Genomic DNA, 21,278 nt, shown 5'->3' with positions numbered 1-21,278 from the left:
TTGTTAAATTGCAGACTCTTTATGATGAACGCATGCTGAAATATGAGTTTAAATAAAGAATTTCCTTGTTTCTATTCATTAATCTCAGACTTGATGCAACTCTCACTGTAATTAGAATGTTTTAAATCACTCTGTTAAGTATTTGAGTCACACCAAACATTTTTCAAACAAGCTAAAGAAGCACTAGAGTATTTTATAAGATTTAACTGCACACATTTTAACAGCAAACAGTTTAAGGGTCACTGTTTTCTACGTTGATGAGCAAATAGTTATTAATGGACTAATTGCATGCAAATTAATCTTCATTATGAGTGTGTAAGTGTGTGTATAAAACCGAGAGAATTGAAGAAGAGATGAAGAATGGTGAGGGTTCGCCTGAGGTTTTGTGTAATGTTGTTTTTGACCAGCGCTTCAGCTCAATTCCCAATTCTCAGAGCCACTAATCTTTCTGATAGGACCCTGGTGTAATTGCCCTGAAGGATTGGTTTAACTGCCACTGCAGGAATTACTGTGTGTATTATCACACACTATATTGATTAACAGCTTAAGACATGTCATGTATATTCATAATCTTTTAGAGAACATGATTCTGATTGGTCGGATGCACTAACTGGGAAACAGATTTATTTTTTAATACGTGTTATATCAAACCAAATCAATCAGACAAATACAAATCAATGTTTTGCTGAAATCAATGAGCTAGATGTCACTGTTTGAGTAATGTTGCAAGAATATTATTGTGAGAATATTTTGAAAGAGTTTTCGAATAGTCTCTTAAATTTGCCCATAATTTTGAGTATTTTTGATTTGTTTGGCCTATTTAGCTGTAACTGCATGACATTTTTTACCCATGAGGTACACCCACCTGCGATTATGTGGCATGTCTAACCAATAATGTGCTCTGAATCTCTCTGTTGTGCCTGAATGCATGAGTGAGCTTGCTGCAGTGCATTGTGGGCCCCACTGAGACTAAAGCATTGTGCTCTGCATCCAAACCAGTGGGGAGAACTCTTTAAAAACCTTACCTAAACGAGTTGGTAACACTTTGGATCTGAGAATATTTATACAATTTCTTATCGGCATGCATATTACTAGCATATGTCCATTCGTACTTTAAAAAGCACATTTAATGCATGAGAGTCATTTAGATTGTTTAATCCTCATAGCTCATATCCACTACAGCCTTACCAACAATAAGGAGTAAGAGTTTATTAAGAAAAAAATACACTTTTTTTTGTTGTAAATTCTAAAGTCTAAAGTGTTAGTAATAATGAACTGGTATATACAGTATTTACATTTATTGAACATTAGTTGTTTTTAGATAGACTCTCTAGACTCTACTAGAGTGATCTGTTTTTTCCTCTAGATGTCTTTATTTAAAATGAGCAGCTTGTCTTCATTCTGAAACATTCTTTGGTAGGTCGCTTAAACAATGCATTGTTTTGTGACTTTGTAGGCCCCTGAGAGTCTTCTGGAATCTCTGGAGACACATCTTAACACGCTCGAGGGGAAAAAAGTGTAAGTTGTTAAAGTCTATTAAATAGCATTGGGTGATAAATGAAGTCTCTGTTGTCTACTGTTAATAAATGTCTACTTTTATTATTAAGAGTAATATTATTCCTCCTTTCCTTATTTTAACAGTGACGAGTAAGTATTTTTAAATAACGTTTGTCAGAATTCACTTGTATGTGAACATGATTAAATTTGTGTACTGTAATGGTGGTTTTGTCATCTTTGTGGTGTTCGCAGTTCTATAGACTGATGGTTGAACTTTTCATTTTCAGCATTTTAAAATGCTGACGTGTTCCCTCTTTCTATAGAATGGATTCTTTGTGGTCAAGTTTTATAATTAAGTTCCCTCTGTGCGAACTGAACCAGACTGAACTTAACGTAATAACAGTGGCAGCCCAGAATTGATCGATTGCTCAATATGAATTGATCGATTTTAGGTTCTTTTCATTTCCATGTCATGCGACTTGCATTGTAACTGAATACCTCATGTTTCCCAATGCATGCCAGATGTGGATATTAAATGAATTTTAAATAATAATTTGGAATTGTATAACTTAGATTTACTTTGGGTTGTTTATACTTTCTAGAAAACCTTGAAAAGAGTTGCAGTACAGTAGTGTTTTGTTTTCAATTATTGCATAATGCCTGCTTGCTGTTTGAAAACTATCCCCCATGCCATGAATTGTAACACTTTCAGCATTTAACTTTGGAGTATGATTATTTCTCAGTTATTTCAAACGGTATTCATATTCTTGACTTTTTCCACCACCAGGTCACCAACTAAGGTGAGTAATTTGAAACTACAGATTTTTAATGTTTAATTATGCTGTGTAAAATTTTCATTCAAGTATTAGGTTGGTAAGAATAAATTTATGTTAATTAATTTTTTTCAAGTCTCTCTTTCTTAAACTGCGCACAGTATTTAGTTAATTTAAATTACAGAGAAAGCAATAGTTTTAATAGTTTTTCCCATTTTATTCTTTTAAAATGGGATTTGTTACTGTGATGGCGAAGTTGAATTTTTAGAAGGTATCGGTATCCCATGATCATTTAGAAATTATTTTAATATTTTGTATTGATGCTGAAGAAACATGTCTTTTATATCAATGTAGAAAACTGTTCTGCTACCTAATATTTTTGTGTTTATTTATGTTCTTTCAGCATTGATCTATACAGACTTCAAAAGAACAGTTAGTTTTATTGATTACATTTTAGTGTTTACTGTTAGTATTTCATCAATCAAATGGATTCCAGTCAAATAAAAATACAAAGTTTTTTTTTTTTTCATTTTTGCTCTCAATCTATAGTGAATGGTAACATAATACTACACACTGTTATGAGCCTGTATCCATGTAATTGTATTATAAATTAACTTTAAATGCATCATTTTACATATAGAAAGGATCTCCAACAAATAATGGCACACCTGCTGGTACCCCTGCAAAAAGCGCAGAGCCCAGAGCTGCAGTTACTGAGCCTGCAGCATCAGAGCCCACAAAAGCAGCACCGGCCAAAACCACCGTCAAGTATGTTCAAAAATGATATAATACATGCATAAAAACAAGAGCTTTCTTTATGTGCATAACTTTATGTTGTTGTTTTCTCTTTACAGCAGCGGCTTTAATGATCTGGTGGATTTTGATCTGTTGGCTCCAACTGCAGGTGCTTCAGCAGCTCCCACTGCATCATGGGGAGGTGAGCTAAGGTTATTTGATTCTGCAGGGTCACCACCAGCTATGTTTCATGTGCAAAACTGGAATATTGCATAAAACATTTGCAAATTAAGAACCGTTTCTGTCCAATGAGTCACTTTCTAAAGTGGAAGTTGAAATGAAATTTGCTGCTGTAGGAGAAACCACTGTGTGCTGTTTTTCTTATTTAATAAATGACTTGCATCACAGATGCTGAAGCGAAACACAATACGACTGTGAATGTAATGAACTTCTAAAATAAAAATAGCTTTGCTGCATTCAATTTTTGAATTTGGATGACAAACAGTTGTTGATCACACTTTTTAGCGACCAACCAAAGCCTTATTGCTTTGGTAAAGATCTTTGCAGTGGTTTGCACTGTCGCCTCACATCAAGAAGGTTGCTGATTCGAGTCCAATTGGCATGTGTGTGGAGTGTGCATGTTCTCCCTGTGTTTGCGTGGGTTTCCTCCAGGTGCTCCGGTTTCCCCACAATCCAAAAAAATGCTCTTGAATTGGGTAAAAAAAAAAAATTGGCCTTAGTTTATGAGTGTGTGTGTGTGGATGTGAGAGTGTTTGGGTGTTTCCCAGTTCTGGGTTGCAGATGGAAGGGCATCCGCTGCGTAAACCATATGCTGGAATAGTTGGCGGTTCAATCCGATGTTGTGACGCCTGATAAATAGGGGACTAAGCCGAAGGAAAATGAATGAATGAAGATCTTAGCACACACACATGCACACATACATACACACCCACACACACACACAGACACACACACACAGTAGACACAATATTTGGGCTTTAGGTTGTTATCTGTGTGTTTATAATCCTCGTCATCATAATTTATTGGTTGATTCATTGGCCATCCTTGCAAGAACCATTTTTCTACCAAAATTAGGCCAGTTAGGGGAGTATGTATTGAGTGTGCTTTCTAATGTGTTATAATGACAGACTAATGGGACGTGTCCTTTCCTCTCCGCTGTTTTGCCCAAGCTTGTCAAGCCCCAGTTGTAAACTGCAATTGCTTTAAAAGAAAAAAATCTCCAAGTGGGAGCTGCTGATCCTGGGGAGGAATCAAACATCTGTTTACCTCTAATACACTGTTCCTCTTTTCTTCCTCATGACGCTCCATTTCTTCCTGGGTGTTTTTCGGCTTTGGTTTCAGATCTGCTTGGTGGTGGTGAGTAGAGAGGATTTTTTGCATCCATACACTTGAACATGCTAATCCAGTTTGCAAGCCCTAAAAAGGGCTCATGTCCAAATTCAAAAATCTCAAAATCCAAATAAATCTTTTTATACCTGCCTGTTTTGTTCTGCTCGTTCACTTGCAAAACTTTAGCATTTCTCTAGATACCTTTTTTATGGAAAACTTTAGTGATGAAAATAATATTGAGTGGGAGGTAAAACTATATTTCATGTAATTTCATAGACACTTTACATATAGTTTTGCTGGTAAACTTGATAAATATCAGTAGAATGGAGTGACTGCATTCATTGTAGAATCCAAATCGTTTGCCAGTGAATGCAAAGTTTTTTAGGGAAACAACATGCTTTTCGAGAATGCAAAACTCATTGTAATCTAACATTTGTCCATTTAAAGACTCTAAAAACTTTAACCTTTAAACTTTTAAAATCGTTTTAAACTTTGAAGGGAGAATTTCCACAAGCATTCTGTTGTTGAAATTCTCTTTTTATCCAGCTGTAGCTTGATTCAGTCATATTGCTAAAGCCTCTCCTCTTGAGCTTTCTTCATTCTGTCTGCATCTCTTCTGGCTTTTCTCTCTCTCTCTCTCTCTCTCTCTCTCTCTCTCTCTCTATCTCTCTCTCTCTCTCTCTCTCTCTCTCTCTCTCACTCACTCTCTCTGCTGCTCCTCTGTCTTTTTGAATGCTGTGGTTTGGCTGCAGACTCTCTGGCCGCTCCTGCCTCTGCTAGCTCTGAAGCGCCACTCTCTGAGGCTGAATCTGCCTCCGCAGCCGCTGCTACTGAACCAGCAGCTGATGCCATCTCTGCCCCAGCTGCTGCCTCGCTGCCAGTGCCCACCTCCACTGCCACCACCTCAGATATGGATCTGTTTGGAGGTCAGTCAGGTCCTCTCAAGGTTCGCAATCCTGGAAAATTCCATGAATTGAATTGTAAATCACTGCTTGGTAAATGGTCACTTTGGGTACATGGATTGTTACTAGTTTTGTTTGAAGTCACTCAGATGGCACATTTTGACATTTAAGCAAGGTATGGGTACAACCTGTCAATAACTGAAGATTTAAGTACATATTTTGAATCGCTAAGAAACTTTTTGTGTATTTCTGTTGTGTACATGTAAACTATTACGTAAGTTAAACCTAATTAGTTCAATCAAATGGGAAAAATACAAGCATGAAAGTTTAACCAAAGGCAGAAATTGACAGAGTATTGCTTAGAATTAGCTTGAGATAAGCTTGCTCGCATGGATGCTTTTCAGTAATTACGGTTCTTAAAGCAGACATTTCACTGTGAACTTATCTTGATGGTACAAGGTCAATGGCAGGAAACATCAGTCTAGCTCGAATCAAATGTGATGGGTGCCTTGCACAGAAATAGTTAACTTCTATTAAAGACGATATCAATTCTGAGTCATACACCTTGTTTTGCACCGCTGTGCAGTCTGTTGATTTAATATTGCTCTAATTAAATCAACATTTATTACATTAAAACACCCCAAGCTTGTTTTTTTCTTTCTCATTATCACAATAACGAGTCTTGATGGGTTTTACAATGTTAAAAACCACAAAATTCAACATTACCCAGCATTAGTTAGCAGAAGCCATGCTCGTAAAACCAAACACTTTTGTTGGTCATGCTGGCGTTGACAGGCTCATCCTCCTTAGTGTTTGTGGACACATTGAAATGAACTGTATATAACCCAAGCTGCTTGGGTTGTATAGAGTGTTTCTGTTCACCTGTAAGCACTTACATTGAAATCTTTGCCTCTTCATCTCCCTGTTTCTTTTTCTCCGCTGGGTTGTGTTGGTCTGGTTTTGGTTTGGTCCAGACGCATTTGCCCCCTCTCCTGGCGATGGTCCAAGCGAGGGTTTTGCTCCAGCTGCTGCTGCCGATGCATGTGCCGGATCTGGTGGGTGCTCATTCATACACAAGATCCTTTAGCACCCTGCTCTTCATTAATCTTTGTGTGTGTGTGTGTGTGTTGGATGTGAATGTATGTGGATGATTACCATATATAAGGCCTTTAAATGGATGTATGGATGAATGAAAACATGAAATCCACTAGTTATTAAGATCAGCGGTTTTAATTGTGTGTGTGTGTGTGTATGGGACAGAGTGCATGCAAAGCAGTTCTAAATTAGCTTTGCTTCAGTTATGAAACCCTGCTTTTGCCCACGTTACAGCGAGTTCATTTGATCATGACCTGCCTAAGCATGTACAATGTTTCCTGCAGGCATAATTGATAATTTGTCTTCGGATAAAGCAGAAAATCATTTTGATCACTTTTTTTGTCTTGTTGTATCGTAGAAATATGCACACATCCTTAAAATATTACAACAGGACATAAAATGAACACTAGTTAAGCACAATTGATAAGTATTCTACTTAAATCCGTACTTAATAAGTCTAGTAAATACAGATAAACAAAGTAATTTAAAGTGTAGATTTGAAGAATTTATATTTTTAAAGATGTACAATATATCAAATTCTAGATATATTGTCTGATGACAGGTATTAATAAAATAAGCCATGTTGCTTCTTAAGATTTTTTAAGGATGTTTAGATGCAACAAAACAAAATTGCATAAGAAAATGAGTTTTTCCTTTACTTTCTGCCTTGTGAACCTCACTAATAATTTAGCTGCACAAATTAATCTGACTTTGATTTCTCTTACAGCTTATGGTTTTCATTATAACATATTCATTATAATCTAACCTAACTTTACTTAAAACTGATGTTACTAGTTTTATTAGAGAAATGCAGCTACAGAGTCATATTGTGTTAAGGTTGTATTTAATCTTACTTAATATGTGCCTATATGGTATTATTAACTGAGCTCTGCTTCCACAGACTGTATGTCCTTGTTTTGTTTGCCTGAAATTTGGTATTTATATTGCTAATGTTATATCTATTGACAGCAAGCATCCGGGGTATGAACTGTATAACTGTGCAAAATAGAATGTTCTTTTCAAGAATGTTTATTTAATAATAATAATCATTTACTTTTATATAGCACCTCTAAAACTTAATTGTCAAAGCGCTTCACACAAAAAAAGATTCAGATAAAAAAACGTTGAGTAGCAGTTAAATTGAAACATTCAAAATAAAACATTTAATGCATTTAACTGGGGATGCACCAAAATGTTTCATCCAAAAAATTACCATTGGCACAATTAGGCTGTTCAGCATTAGTTGGTTTAGCATAATGCATTAGCATAAGTCTAGGGCTGGGTGACAATATTGATTTCTGTATTTTAAGTGATATTAATATAGGTTGTTAAATATTTTCTTAGTCTTTTAGTCTGTGTGGCTTCCATTTATGAAAACATTCAGTAATAGCAATAACTTTGCATTGCTACTTTTTTATATGAAACAAGGTTTTCATTTTCAAATTTTGCCAATTTCATCACAAAATGCAAAAATTAAGCTTTTATATGGCATGACAGATCATTTGCTGATTACAGCACTACTACAGACTACTATTTAAAGTACAAAACAAAACAAAAATAACAATCAGAAGATTTATTGAATGCTAAAGAACTATATATTGAAAGATCTGATGTTAATGCTTTTTGGAAAGAAGAATTATGTGTCTGTTTCAGCCCAGAAGTTTCATTTTGGTGCATCACTATTTTTAACAGCTTTTTAGTCAGTCCTGTGGTTGCAGTACTACAGTTAATGATGTGCTAAAATAAGCAATTGTAAGGTAAAATTCATCCCCTCTTTTTCCTGGACTTCAGCGCTCTTGAAGTGATATGCTTTTCAGTTTTCTTTTTTTCCGTTTGCAGTGTTTGTTACTTAACAAACCTTCCCCATTCCATTTTCACCCCCCACTCCTCCCCAATAAAGACCCCTGGGCCACGTCCGAGGGCAGTGCCAGTATTGCCCCAGAGCTGGACCTCTTTGCCATGAAGCCGGTAGAGAGTGTCAGTGTCGCAGCTGCAGCATCCCCTACCAGTGCCGGGCCGGTTATCTCACCAACAGAGGCCCCTGAAACCCTCTCTCCTGCCACCAACACCACCACAACCACCTCCACCACCACCACCGTCACCGCATCTGCTACAGCTGAGCCCGCGGCCCCGCCAACACTAGACCTGTTTAGTGGTAATGTCTCCGCTGCAGTTCTGCTTCTGTCTTGCTTTAATCTGCATTATGACGATATTAACTTGCTACGCTAGTTCCCCAACATTATTAAAATGCTCTTCGTTTGATTCCTCTCATTTAGAGTTCTGTTTATTTTTTGGTCATTCTGATTTGTGAATTGTGAGCTTAACCACCTTTTCAGCACAAAAAAAAGTGATCAGAATATAAATATACATGTACACTCCCTTACAAAACATGGATCTAGCATGCTTTTTGTCATAAATTATTATAATATAATTTTGTTAATATCAGTGTTTTATTGTCATCTTTAAATTGTATACATTAAATGAATACTCAAACATGTTTTCTATTTCAGGTTTTTAAACTTTATGCAATCATTTATTTTTTAAATTAACATTTTTTTAATGGTAATGTACACTCACTGGTCACTTTATTAGGTACAGCTTACTAGTACCGGGTTGGACCCACTTTTGCTTTCAGAACTGCCTTAATCGTTCGTCACATAGATTTATCATGGTACTGGAAATGTTCCTCAGAGTTTTTTGTCAGTATTGACGTGATATTATCATGCAGTTGCTGCAGATTTGTTGGTTGCACATCCATGATGCGAATCTCCAATTCCACCACATCTCAAAGGTGCTTTATTTGATTGAGGTCTGGTGACTGTGGAGGCCATTTGAGTACAGTGACCTCATTATCATGTTCAAGAAATCAGTCTGAGATGATTCACGCTTTATGACATGGGTGTTATCCTACTGGAAGTAGCCATTAGATGATAGATACACTGTGGTCATAAAGGGATGGACATGGTCAGCAGCAATACTCAGGTAGGCTGTGGCTTTGACACGATGCTTAATTGGTACTATTGGGCCCAAAGAGTGCCAAGAAAATATCCCCCACACTATTACACCACCATCACTAGCCTGAACCATTGATACAAGGCAGGATGCTTTTATGCTGTTAACACCAAATTCTGACCCTACCATCCGAATGACACAGTAGAAATTGATACTCATCAGACCAGGCAATGTTTTTCCAATCTTTTATTGTCCAATTTTGGTGAACCTGTGTAGTTTCAATTTCCTGTTCTTAGCTGACAGGAGTGGCATACCTCGGTTGTAACGAGTGCTTTTTTGAGTTACTGTTGCCTTCTTATCAGCTGGAACCAGTCTGGCCCTTCTCCTCTGACCTCTGGCATCAACAACGCATTTGCGCCTACAGAGGTGCCAGTCACTATTTTGTCTTTTTCTGACCATTCTCAGTAAATCCTGGCACAACAGAGATGGTTGTGCATGAAAATCCCAGTAGATCAGCAGTTTCTGAATTACTCAGACCGGTCTTTCTGGCATCAACAACCATGCCGCTTTCAAAGTCCCTTAAATCACCTTATTCTCATACTTGGTTTGAACTGCAGCAGATCTTCTTGACCGTGTCTACATGCCTAAATGCATTGAGCTGCTGCCATGTGATTGGCTGTTAACAAGCAGTTGGACAGGTGTACGTAACAAAAGTGGCCAGTGAGTGTAAATACTGTACTATTTTTTCAAGAGAACTGTACTGTTCATCAAGAGAGGTGGTCAATGTCACTGATTCACATTTGGCCTCTAAAAATTGCACTGCAATCTTTCAAGAATCAGCATTTGCAGTGACTGCAGTTTGTTCTGCAATCAATCATTTTCTGGCTGTTTCTCACAATCTGAATGCTGTAGTTTGCACTGACATTAACTGAATAGTCTTCTATGCTACTTGTTCATACTGATGATGGAGGAAAAAAACACAAGTAAAACGAAATGTTTTCTTGTCTAAATGATGTTTCCTCTCTTGAAGCTGTCATGTTGTGCACTGAATAGAAGCGTAATGCATCTGTGTTCCTTGTTTATAGATATGTTTGATTCAATGCCTGAGCAAAGCTCCTCCACAGAGCCCAAAGCAAGCACACCTAGCGTAGACCTGTTTGGTGCAGGTACAGGAGCTGATCCCCGTTCTTCTGTTCAACGTCTCGTCTCTTCAACTGTAGTCTCATCTTTGTTTTCACCTGTTTTTTGGCCCTCTCCGTCTTGGTTTGTCCCCATAGTGGAACGTGACCTTTGTGCATGTTTGCGCACAACTGTGTGTCCTTGCTGTGTTTCTGATTTCTCTTGTCTTACATTTACTCCTTTATTTCTTCTGGCTTTGCTCTGGTCTGGAAGATCTTCCTGCTGTTTCACGTGGACCCTCACCTTTACCTGAAACCAATGTGACCGGAGATCTCTTGTCCGGTGAGTGACTAATGATTGACTCTCTTCTCTTTGCATTTTTACTGTCAATTATTATATTATCTTTTATAATTAATATATAAATCAAGTCTATTTTTTTATTATTAATATTAAATACTTTATTGCTTGTAGTAACTAGTGCTGCACAAATCTGTAATCTGTAAAATCTAAAATAAAGGTTAATATGATAAGCCTATTATTGATTCATTCATTTTATTGTCGGCTTAGTCCCTTTATTAATCCGGGGTCGCCACAGCGGAGTGAACCGCCAAGTTATCCAGCATGTTTTTACACAGCGGATGCCATTCCAGCCGCAACCCAACTCTGGGAAACATCCACACACACACATTCACTCATACACTACAGACAACTTACCCTTCGCAAATGAACCTGTACCGCATGTCTTTGGAATGTGGGGAAAACCGGAGCACCCGGAGGAAACCCACGCGAATGCAGGGAGAACATGCAAACTCCACACAGAAACACTAACTGAGCCGAGGTTCAAACCAGCGACCCAGCGACCTTCTTGCTGTGAGGCGACAGCACTACCTAATGTTATACTGACACAGTAAACATTTATTTTTATGCACGACACTTTGTGTTCGCTATGAAAGAAAAAAAAAGCATATCAAATGTTTGTCGTAATCATAACTCTAAAATGCCATATGATCATTTAACTGATATGCACACAGGTTTCACTTTCACTTCCGAGTGCGGCTCATGACTGCAGTCACTGTGAGAAAAAAGCACTTGCATGCAAATCAAACCTCCCGCACGGCCCTCAAACGATTGCTCTGTGCAACAAACTGAACGTTATTTACAACTTCATTACCTGTTATTCACAGCCTATGCAGGTTGTGTTCACTAAAGTTATCATCATGCGTGCAAGCGCGCATTCACTGTAGTAAACAAACAGCTCGCGGTCAGCTCACGTGTGAATTCGCGGCCATGAATACGTCATTACATGAAGACAGAAATGACATTTTTGGGTGAATTATACCTTATAAATACAGTATGTGACACTTTTAACGCCATTTGAAGATGTCAATGTTGCTATGAAGACTTTTATGACTGCCTTGCTTCTCTCCTGACCTTGAAAATAAAATTGGCTGAATTGTAGAAAAGCTGAATTAAGATCGTGTGTAGGGTCGGATCGAGATCGTGATCTTTTTCGATTTATTGTGCAGCCCTAGTAATAACCGAAATTATTATATTTATGAATACATTTCATAATAACAATAATAATATAATTCATAAGAATAGCAGTAATAATTAACTAAAAGAAAGAACATGAAAAAAAAAAACTACTGAATGGCAAAAACATCAGTTGTATAATTCTGAAGTGCATTTTATTAGTACTACTATTAGTGGAAGTAGTAGTAGTAAACCACATCACACATAATATTATTAATAGAAAGAGAAAAGAAAAACAGATGCCAGTGTTGATGAGTATATCAAAATTATTAACATTATTGTTATGACTACTTAAACCATATCTTGATTAATTGCACTCCAAGCAGCCCATCACACTTATTGAAATAAAATAAAACTGCTAATTCCAGCAGTCATATTCTCTTTCTTTCCCATTTAGACTCATTTGTTGCTCCAGCTGTCGCCCCAGTGGTTCCTGCACCAGCAGCTCCAGCTGCTCCTGTCTCTCCTCCTAAAGCTGAGCCTGGACCTGTGCTGAACCTCCTTGGTGTGTCTAAACTCCCCCATACAAAACACTCATCTGGAAAAACAGAGAAAGTGCATGAACTTAGAGATTGTCATAATCAAAGCCTTCCACTGCAGAATAACTTAGGGAGTCATGATCATTTTTTTTCCAACTGATTGCACAACATTTCTGCAAAGCTTGTTGAAAGAGGTTATGAACAGTTTTATTTGTTTTAATTTCTGACATCTGGCATACAATGTTGAAAAGGTTTTTACATCAAATAGCATCATATGTTATAAGTATTAAGTTATTTTCTGTCCTGTTTAGACCTCCCTTGTTGGAACACTGTTTGATTAGAAGTGGCAGATTGAAGATGAAACACCCACAGGCATAATTAGTTAAAAATGTTAAACTTTTACATTTTTCCTATTTGATTACTGCGACAAGAAAGATTTGTGTCCACCGATGTAAACTTCAGCATTTTTCATAGCCTACATTCTTCACAAACGTACACTACAGTGATTTAGGCTAAAATGCAAAAATACTTCCTAAAAAAGCAAACAATATATACGGTATTAATAGACAAAGCAATACTGATGTAGCAGAAGCCAGCTAGTGAAGTGCTGTGCAGGTAAACCTCACTCCTCTGACCTTTAGATGTGCTTCAGCAACAGATGCTAGATGTCCTTGTTAGAGCAACCGACTCCCATGTGGAAGGTTGCCGGTTCGATCCCGGCTCGTAGTGAGTTGGGTGGTGTAGGACCAGCAGGGTTACACTGATAATGTGATTAAAAAAAGAGTTCCTTATACTTGTGTTTTGCGACATTACCGTCAGATCCAGTGTCGTTGGCATAACAACATCTTTTGAAAGTCTTGCATCAAATAGTGGCTTTTTTATAAACAAATCTGCTGTACAATGAACAAAGAAACAATTTCTTACTGGCATGGTCTGAAACTTTATTAAAAAATACGGTTCTTTCCCTTTTTTCTAATGTTGGGGTTAGAAAGCAGGCAACACAAAGACGATGGCACTGCACAGAATCTTGTTGTCTTTGTTATATTTTTATTCTTTGCCTCTCTTGCCTCTCCTTTCTACTAGTGTGAATTTGGTTGGGCAGGGCTAAACAGATAGCTGTGTAGTAACAGGAGGTGGAGTTTATATGTATGCATTCCAAAACAGGAGGCGGAGTTTAGCCAAACTGTTACATAACAAAGTGGCACATTTTATTACCTGCAGTTTAGGCAAAATGGCTTCAATATACACTGTTTTTAGACTAACCAGTAAGTTTTGAGTTCTGAAACTGACCAGATGTTGTTATATAACAGTGGCCTCTAATATATCAAAAGATCAAGGGAGTTTAGATTTCTTGCTTCATGACCTCTTTAAATCAATAGACATGTCAATTTATGAACTGGTAAGTATGCATTCAGTTTTGCAGTTCTAAAATGTAGTTTTTTTAAACATTTGTTTAATAATTGAGTTCATTTATTTGCATGATGTGGCGTCATGTTTAATTCTAACTGTAGAAAAAAAACACTGAATATAAATGAATGTGTCAGTGTCTGTGTGTGTATGCTGGGTGTATGTTTACTGTTGTAGGATCTCGGCTCACTCTCTTTATCTGGCCTTCTCTCAGTGTTTATGCAGCTTTAAGGCTGACTAATGCTTCTCCTCCTTCATGCTGCGCTGTGGGACGTTTATCTATGGGACAGACACATTTGGGGACACTACTGCAGAGTCCCAGTCCGCTGCTCCTGGAGCTCCATCAGGTGACCTGCTCGGAGGTATGGGCCACTTATCCTGATAGGGGAAAAACTCCCAATACTTTTTGGTTAGATTACTGAAATGCTGTTCCTTTTTGTACAGTGAAGGACAAACACATGCACAAATAACTGAATCCCATTTCAGGTATTAGTAAATAATGATAAAACAATATTTTATTATTGTTGTTGTTATTGATATTGGTGTTAAAATAACTTTAAAGTAATTGTTCTTTTTTCAACTTTTAACTTTAATTCTTTACTGACAATAACATTAGTAAAGAATGGTTGTTTGTTTTTAAAGTATTTAAATAACTCTAAAATAACACATCATCAGTGATCTTACTCTACATTAAATGAACCACAGCCATATCACCCTGCAGCCCAAGACCAGTTACTCACTGAAGCTAAGCAGGGCTAAGCCTGGTCAGTACCTGGATGGGAGGCCACATGAGAAAGCTCGGTTGCTGTTGGAAGTGGTTATAATGAGGCCAGCAGAGGGTGCTCAACGTGCGGTTTGTGTGAGTCTTAATGCCCCAGTAAAGTGAAGGGGACACCATACTGTCAGTGAGCACTGTCACGTTTCAGAAGAGATGTTTAACTGAGGTCCCAACTCTCTGGGTGTACTCACACTATGTCTGGGTGTACTTACACTTGTCTCCCCCAACAGCCCACACTCACATTACATTTGGGGCTGGGCACACTTATGTCATCGTTGATGCGCTGTTCAGTAAGTGCTTTCACTCAGCACAGTGGAGATTTCTTTAGTTATATTGTTTTAGTCATTTGGGACACAGTCAAATATTTCACTGAATAGATCAGACACTTTTGACGCTCATAAACAATAATAAAGTCCTTGTGCTGCAGAAATTAGGAGGTTTGCTGTAGGTGCAGCTATCGTGCAGTGAGGGGTTTATGTCTTAACAATCTACAACAGTTTGCGTTCATATAAAACAATCCTTTAAAAGTCATGTCTCATCCTCAGTTTCGGGCTCAGGCGCGCTTTGGACTCACACTAGAGCCCAAGTAACAGTGCTCTGGCACACTTCTGTGAACCGCACCCGAACCCGATTCAGAGCACTCAACACTTCTCAAATTATCCAGGAAATTGGCCTGGGTAGGTTCGAATAGCATAGTGTGAGCATTAATAATTCCATGGCACTTCTTGTAAAGAGTAGGGGTGTAACCCCGGTGTCCTGGCCAAATTCCCTCCATCGGCCCTCCACCGTCATGGCCTCCTAATAATTTCCATTTACCAAATTGGCTTTATCACTATCTGTCCAGTGGCTGCCGTCACATCATCCAAGTGGATACTGCACACTGTTGTTGGAGTGTCCCCCTCATGATTGTGAAGTGCTTTGGGTGTATAGCCATACATGATAAATATGCTATATAAATACACACTTTACATTACCTTTTTTATTTTTTAAAATATAACAAAGTGCACTGTTGCTTTATTTATTAGATAAATCGTTTTAAAGCCCATTCAAACCAAGGATGATAACTATAATGGCAACAATACATAAAAAAAAATTGTTATAAACGTAAAAGAATGGCAGTACACCTCACACCTATTAAGACTGCTGACACAAGAGAACAATTGAAATCACTTGCAGTATTTTTTTTTTTTCAGTTTATGAGTGATAAAACATTGACAGCCAGTTAGGATCCATCTTGGTTTCAAGAGCAAGATCATTTAATGCAGCAGACAATATAACAGGCGCGTGCTAATAGGAAGTACAATGATTTGACTTGCAGATGTGAGCAGTAATGTAGTTCCTATTTGTTAACTGGGCTTTGTTTGTTGATTTGTGCAGGTTTAATTTCACCGGTAGCCCCCACAGTTACCCCAACCCCAGCAGTAGTGCCATCCTCAGCCCCAGCGGACCTGTTGGAGTCAGGTTTTGATGCATTTGGCTCTTTACCAGTATCCTCTACACCAGTAGCGGTCGACAGCACTAATTCCACCACTGCACCCTCTGGTGGCTTTGATGCTTCAGGTGAGAGGTCTAATTCAACAGAAAATTATTCTCTTAAGATAAACCTGAATATTTAAAGACCAATTTGACATAACTGTTTTCAGTGTCCCTTGAAAGCAGCGTGGCTTTTTCAAGCTTGCTTCTCGGCATACTTTCCTCCTGCATGAGCATTTCTGGATCTGACCTTCTTAAATAATACACAAGATGTGGCAGGGCTTATAAAATGCATTTTCCCTCTGCTTTTTTCTCCTTTTCCTTTTCATTTTGTGTTCTCTCTCTTTTGCTATAATTCTCAACTTTATCATCTGTCCCATTCTTCTGTCATCTCTCTCTCATTTCTGATAACTCTGTCCTTGCACTCTGATCTGGCTCATTGCTTGCTCCTGCTGTGCGATTGGTGAGTTGGGGAGAGAAACTCAGGGCTTTGCTGCATGTACTGTTTTTTTGCCCATTTTTACTGGTGGGTTTGGGAGGTGTGAAGGCCCTAATTTACTCTTTTTTTTTTTTTTTTTACCCTCAAACGCCTGACCTCAACATATTGAGATATGAACTGGAGAAATTTTTTATGTCCATGAAGGAAGAGCCTCACAGCTATGCCTACAGTACCTACTACATATTGCATAATCCCCACAAACCAAAGGGAGTTTGAAGTTGTTTACCAGCTCAACAAATTTTCACAGATCACTTTGGGAAGCTGTTAAGAATGTCTGAAACAAACTAAAATGAAACATTTGTTTTGGCCTGATTTTGTTTATAATACAATTAGACTTAGTTGATACTTGATCCTAGTATTTCAGGGCCTCAAAGTTCTGTTTGTTCTACAACTGCACACCTTTTATCCCTTTGACCTCTCTGTGTATTTTTCCTTGCTTGCCATGTTCAAGATCTTCTACTGCATCTGAATGAAATTAATACTTGTGTTAACGTTGTCGGGTCTGTACCAAAACATTTTTTTCATAAAAGGAGTTTACAGTGGTAAAAATTGGACTGGATCTTGTTTTAGGATAAAGCAAGACAAGTTTTCAAATATCAGTGTCATTGTTAAAATGCCTAAAATGGGAATAAAAGTAATTTTTTTGTATATTTGAATGTCTTAATAAAGTTTTAAAAATAAAAAGAAAACAAAATCACAGTTTTTTTTCAAGGTAGCAATACACAAAAGTCTTTTCATGCTTTTTTATAATAAACATCATTTGATGACGTACTAATAGACTATTTACAGTACAGCCTCAAATTATTTATGAATTATTTAGAATCTTTGTATTTTGCCTCTATCATTCAAAGGAACATATGCATTAGCTACTTTATGAAACTATTTTGTATAGTTTATAGTATTTTGTATTAAATATAGATGTACATTTCAAGTTTTATACGTTTTATATGTAAAACTAGCAGGAAGTATTTTTAAGATAAAAAAGCTAAATGCAAGACTTCTGCACCAAATAAACATTTAGGTTAAAGTTTTAGTAGCTCTTGAGTGATTCTGTACAGTTGGCGCTGCAGTATGGGTGTGTTTTTTTTAAGTGCATGACAGAATGCATCCATTTAATGCAAGGAATATCCTGTGTATAAAAAAATGTGCTGATTTGTGTTGCCAGTTTTCAGGTTCCCATTGCATGTATAGTAGTAAACACCCCTACATTTGAAATACCTTGTGACTGATGAATGTGTGGATCTCAAATGTTATTTTTCTTATTAATAAAATACTATTTAAAAGTTTTGCACTGCAAAAAATGCTTTACTTACTTAGATTTTTTTGTCTTGTTTCTTGTCCAAATATCTAAAAATTCTTAAATCAAGATGAATTTACTTGACAAGCAAAACATATTGATCTGTTTAAAGAAATAATATGCCAAAATGAAGTTAGTTTTTCTTTAAAACAAGCTAAATAATCTTCCAATGGGGTAAGAAAAATAATCTTATGTCAAAAGGAAAAGCAAGATTATTTTTCTTTCCCCATCGGCAGATTATTTAGCTTGTTTTAAGCAAAAACTCACTTAATATTGGCATATTATTTCTGAAAACAAGACAATATGTTTAGCCTGCCTAGAAAATGTTTCTTGATTTAGGAATTTTTAGATATTTGGACTAGAAACAAGAAAAACATTCTAAGTAAGAAAAGCTTTTTTTTGCAGTGTAAGGTCAATAAGACCCCATATTAACCCACTTTTCTCTGTGCCAACTCCAGTGTTTGATGGATTAGGAGACCTTCTGATGCCAGCCATAACACCTCAGAGCACAGGCGGGACCCCCATGGCTGCGGCAAGCCCTCAGCTGGCACCTGGACTTATGCCCACTGCTGGGCCAACAATGGCTCCGGCCATGGCACCAGCAATGGCACCAACAATGGTACCCGCAGCAGCTGCCCAACCAGTCAAACCAATTGGAGGAGACTTGGACTCTTCACTTGCCAATTTGGTGGGAAGTAAGTGTGGCATAATGTTTAAGTGAGTTTGAAAAGGTTATTGTCCTCATTAAATCTGGCTCAGACTTGTCTTGTGCCTTTCTGTCTTGTAGATTTGGGAGTTGTAAGCCAGAAAAAGTAAGTTTGGAGTCAGTTGCAATGCATTGTTGTCTGTATCTTACACTGAATTCCACACAAATTCTTCATGTTCTCCCAACAAAGAATGATTATTTAAACTTAATCGCTTTTCCAAATTTAAATAGGTTGAACATAAAACAATTAAGTTGTCCAAATAAAACGTAATAATTGTGTTGTAGTTTGAACAAGCAGCAATTGCAGTTTTTTGAGTGGATATTGTGATTCTAGTGTAAATATAAAACTACTGTAAATCCTATGTATTTTATATTACAATATTTATTTAAAAAAAAAACTAAATATCACTATGTTTTCTAGTACCATTCTTCTTCCTACCATTTTGTTTTATAACACCTATTAATCTGGTCCCTTATCATAATGTCTATTCACAGCCAAGAATTACTCAGCAAGACCTGTAATTCATTTGGACGGTTACGGCAGCTTGATTGATTTCCTTTCATTTGCAGCACATTTATTCTTGTTCACTTTGTGTGGCCCTGAAGCTGTATTTATTAATCCAGAATAAAGATTTACACATATTGGCTGACAGCTATTTGTGTTGGACAGGGACAACCAGTGGAACGAGAAAAAGCTGACAGGAGGAGCTAACTGGACCCCTCAGGTCGCACTTTCTAGCTGGGGCACACCTGGTGCTCAGATGGTAAGGATTGCCTCTTTCTCAAACATGTATGAAAGGTTTTTGATATTTTATCAAGGTTCTATTTTTGTTTGTGTTTAGCCTGGATCTGCCCCTGGAGCTCCAGGAGCTGCTGCCCCACCTGGAGCAATGGCACCACCCATGGGGGCACAGCCTAGCTTCGGCATGGTGAGAAATCACTTCCTAAAGTGATAAAAGAGTCTCGATATTTCACACTTCCAGTATTAGCGCTGATTGATGGATATTTTTACTCAGCCCCCAGCAGCAGCAGGAGCTCCCATAATGCCCCAGCCTGTGATGATGGGCCAGCCCATGATGAGACCACAATTTACAGGGCCATCAGCAACAGGAACTCCTGGAGCACCAGTAAAGAACATTCACTAAATTGCACTTACAGACATAGCTAATCTCATTGAAATGATTCCCTGCAACTAATACAAATTTGCTCTGCCATATCTCAAATCAAATTACATCATCTATACCCCTTCTCAAGTAATATTCCACCCACTATACCCAGCCCCAAACCAAATTCCACCCTAACTGCCTTATCTTGAATCAAAATTCCACTTACTCTGCCCAACCCCAAACTGATATTAATTACCCTGCTCCATGTCAAACCAAATGACAAAATCACTCTGCCCAGCAACAAACCAAATTACAACACTCTACCCTTTCCCAAATCAATATTTACTCACACTGCCCAGCTCCAAATCCAAGTTTGCCCATTCTTCTCCATTCTACAACATATCCTGCACACACCGTCCTAAATCGTACACCATTCTGCCCAAACCCAAACCAAATTTTGCCCATTCTGCTTAGCACCAAAATAAACCCAGCCCACTCTGCCTAAATCTAACCAAATTCTTCCTACTCCACCCAATCTCAAATCAAATTTTGCTCATTCTTGCCATCCCCAAACTGAATCCCACATACCCTGCCCAACCCTAAACCAAATTACACTAACTCTACCCCTAACTCTGTTTAGCCCAAGCAAACGGAAATGTTTTTGTAACAATATAAATGCCGTTTCTTTTACTCTTGATTAAAATAATTTTTTACATCACTTCCTCATGCACACTTTACTTTCTCAGTTATCTCCAGGTCCAGCTGCCCAGAGTCCCAAAAAACCTCCCTCCAAGGACCCTCTTGCAGATCTCAATATTAAGGACTTCTTATAATACCTCAGGTATCATTATTTTCCTAGTAACTTCTTAAAATGAGCCACTGAATGACTATGTAAGGCATAGGTCTCTGCACAGTTTTGCTCCAACCCTAATCCAAGCTGATTCAACTAATCAAGGTTTTCAAGATTTCTAATGAACACCTTGGCTGTTTCTCAATTCCAAGAATGCAAAGAATGGACTTGTGTTCTTGTAAAGACCGGTCTTGCCAGGTTACCTCAGAAAAACGAATTCAGGAGACCACGAGAATACAGAGCACATCCTGTGAGAAATGAGATGCTCCATTCTTCCTGATGATCACATGACCTTTACGCATTTTAAACAGAAAATTATTTAAACATCACAGCATCCATACATCGATTTATGTCTGCATGTCTTCGGACTTTTGGGGGAATCCGGAGCACCTGGAGGAAACCCACGCGAACACGGGGAGAACTCCACTCAGAAATGCTCTGAACCAGCGGAGTGAAGTGCTACCCACTGCGCCACTCTATTAAAATGTTCATGCTAATGATTAATAATTAATAATAAATAATAAATCTATTTAAAATGCTGTGCTTCCCACCTCCTTTATTCAGTCGCAATCACTTCTGGGACTGCGAGAGCGAGTTCGGTGCTCAAGTCTGCATCGGTACATCCTCAATTCCAAGAACATATGCAGGACGTTTCATGCGTCCTCCATTCTTGAGGTCTTGAGTTTTGGAACTGAATTTTGAAAGTTGATGTTAATGTTACACAAGG

At 37.8% G+C, this 21,278-nt stretch overlaps 1 protein-coding gene across 13 annotated transcripts in view; it reads left to right on the top strand.

The window, feature by feature from the left end:
- The window catches only part of snap91a (synaptosome associated protein 91a), a 54,577-nt gene that overhangs the window by 31,675 nt on the left and 1,624 nt on the right, over window positions 1–21,278 (top strand). Inside the window, 20 exon segments of one of the 13 annotated variants that reach the window (NM_001443239.1) lie at window positions 1,457–1,518; window positions 1,642–1,647; window positions 2,285–2,297; window positions 2,911–3,038; window positions 3,125–3,207; window positions 4,368–4,382; window positions 5,108–5,281; window positions 6,232–6,312; window positions 8,253–8,507; window positions 10,390–10,470; window positions 10,697–10,765; window positions 12,354–12,461; window positions 14,133–14,204; window positions 15,998–16,180; window positions 18,348–18,584; window positions 18,677–18,701; window positions 19,266–19,359; window positions 19,438–19,524; window positions 19,612–19,722; window positions 20,448–20,542. In NM_001443239.1, the coding sequence (NP_001430168.1) occupies window positions 1,457–1,518; window positions 1,642–1,647; window positions 2,285–2,297; window positions 2,911–3,038; window positions 3,125–3,207; window positions 4,368–4,382; window positions 5,108–5,281; window positions 6,232–6,312; window positions 8,253–8,507; window positions 10,390–10,470; window positions 10,697–10,765; window positions 12,354–12,461; window positions 14,133–14,204; window positions 15,998–16,180; window positions 18,348–18,584; window positions 18,677–18,701; window positions 19,266–19,359; window positions 19,438–19,524; window positions 19,612–19,722; window positions 20,448–20,534 (1,971 nt within the window). In that variant the 3' untranslated portion in view covers window positions 20,535–20,542. 13 annotated transcript variants of the gene reach the window in all.

Source organism: Danio rerio, chromosome 16 (genome assembly GCF_052040795.2).
Source record: "Danio rerio strain M-AB ecotype USA chromosome 16, GRCz13ab, whole genome shotgun sequence".
Taxonomy (NCBI): domain Eukaryota; kingdom Metazoa; phylum Chordata; class Actinopteri; order Cypriniformes; family Danionidae; genus Danio; species Danio rerio.
Note: the sequence above shows the minus strand (reverse complement) of the source record. Positions and strands in the feature narration are given on the sequence as shown.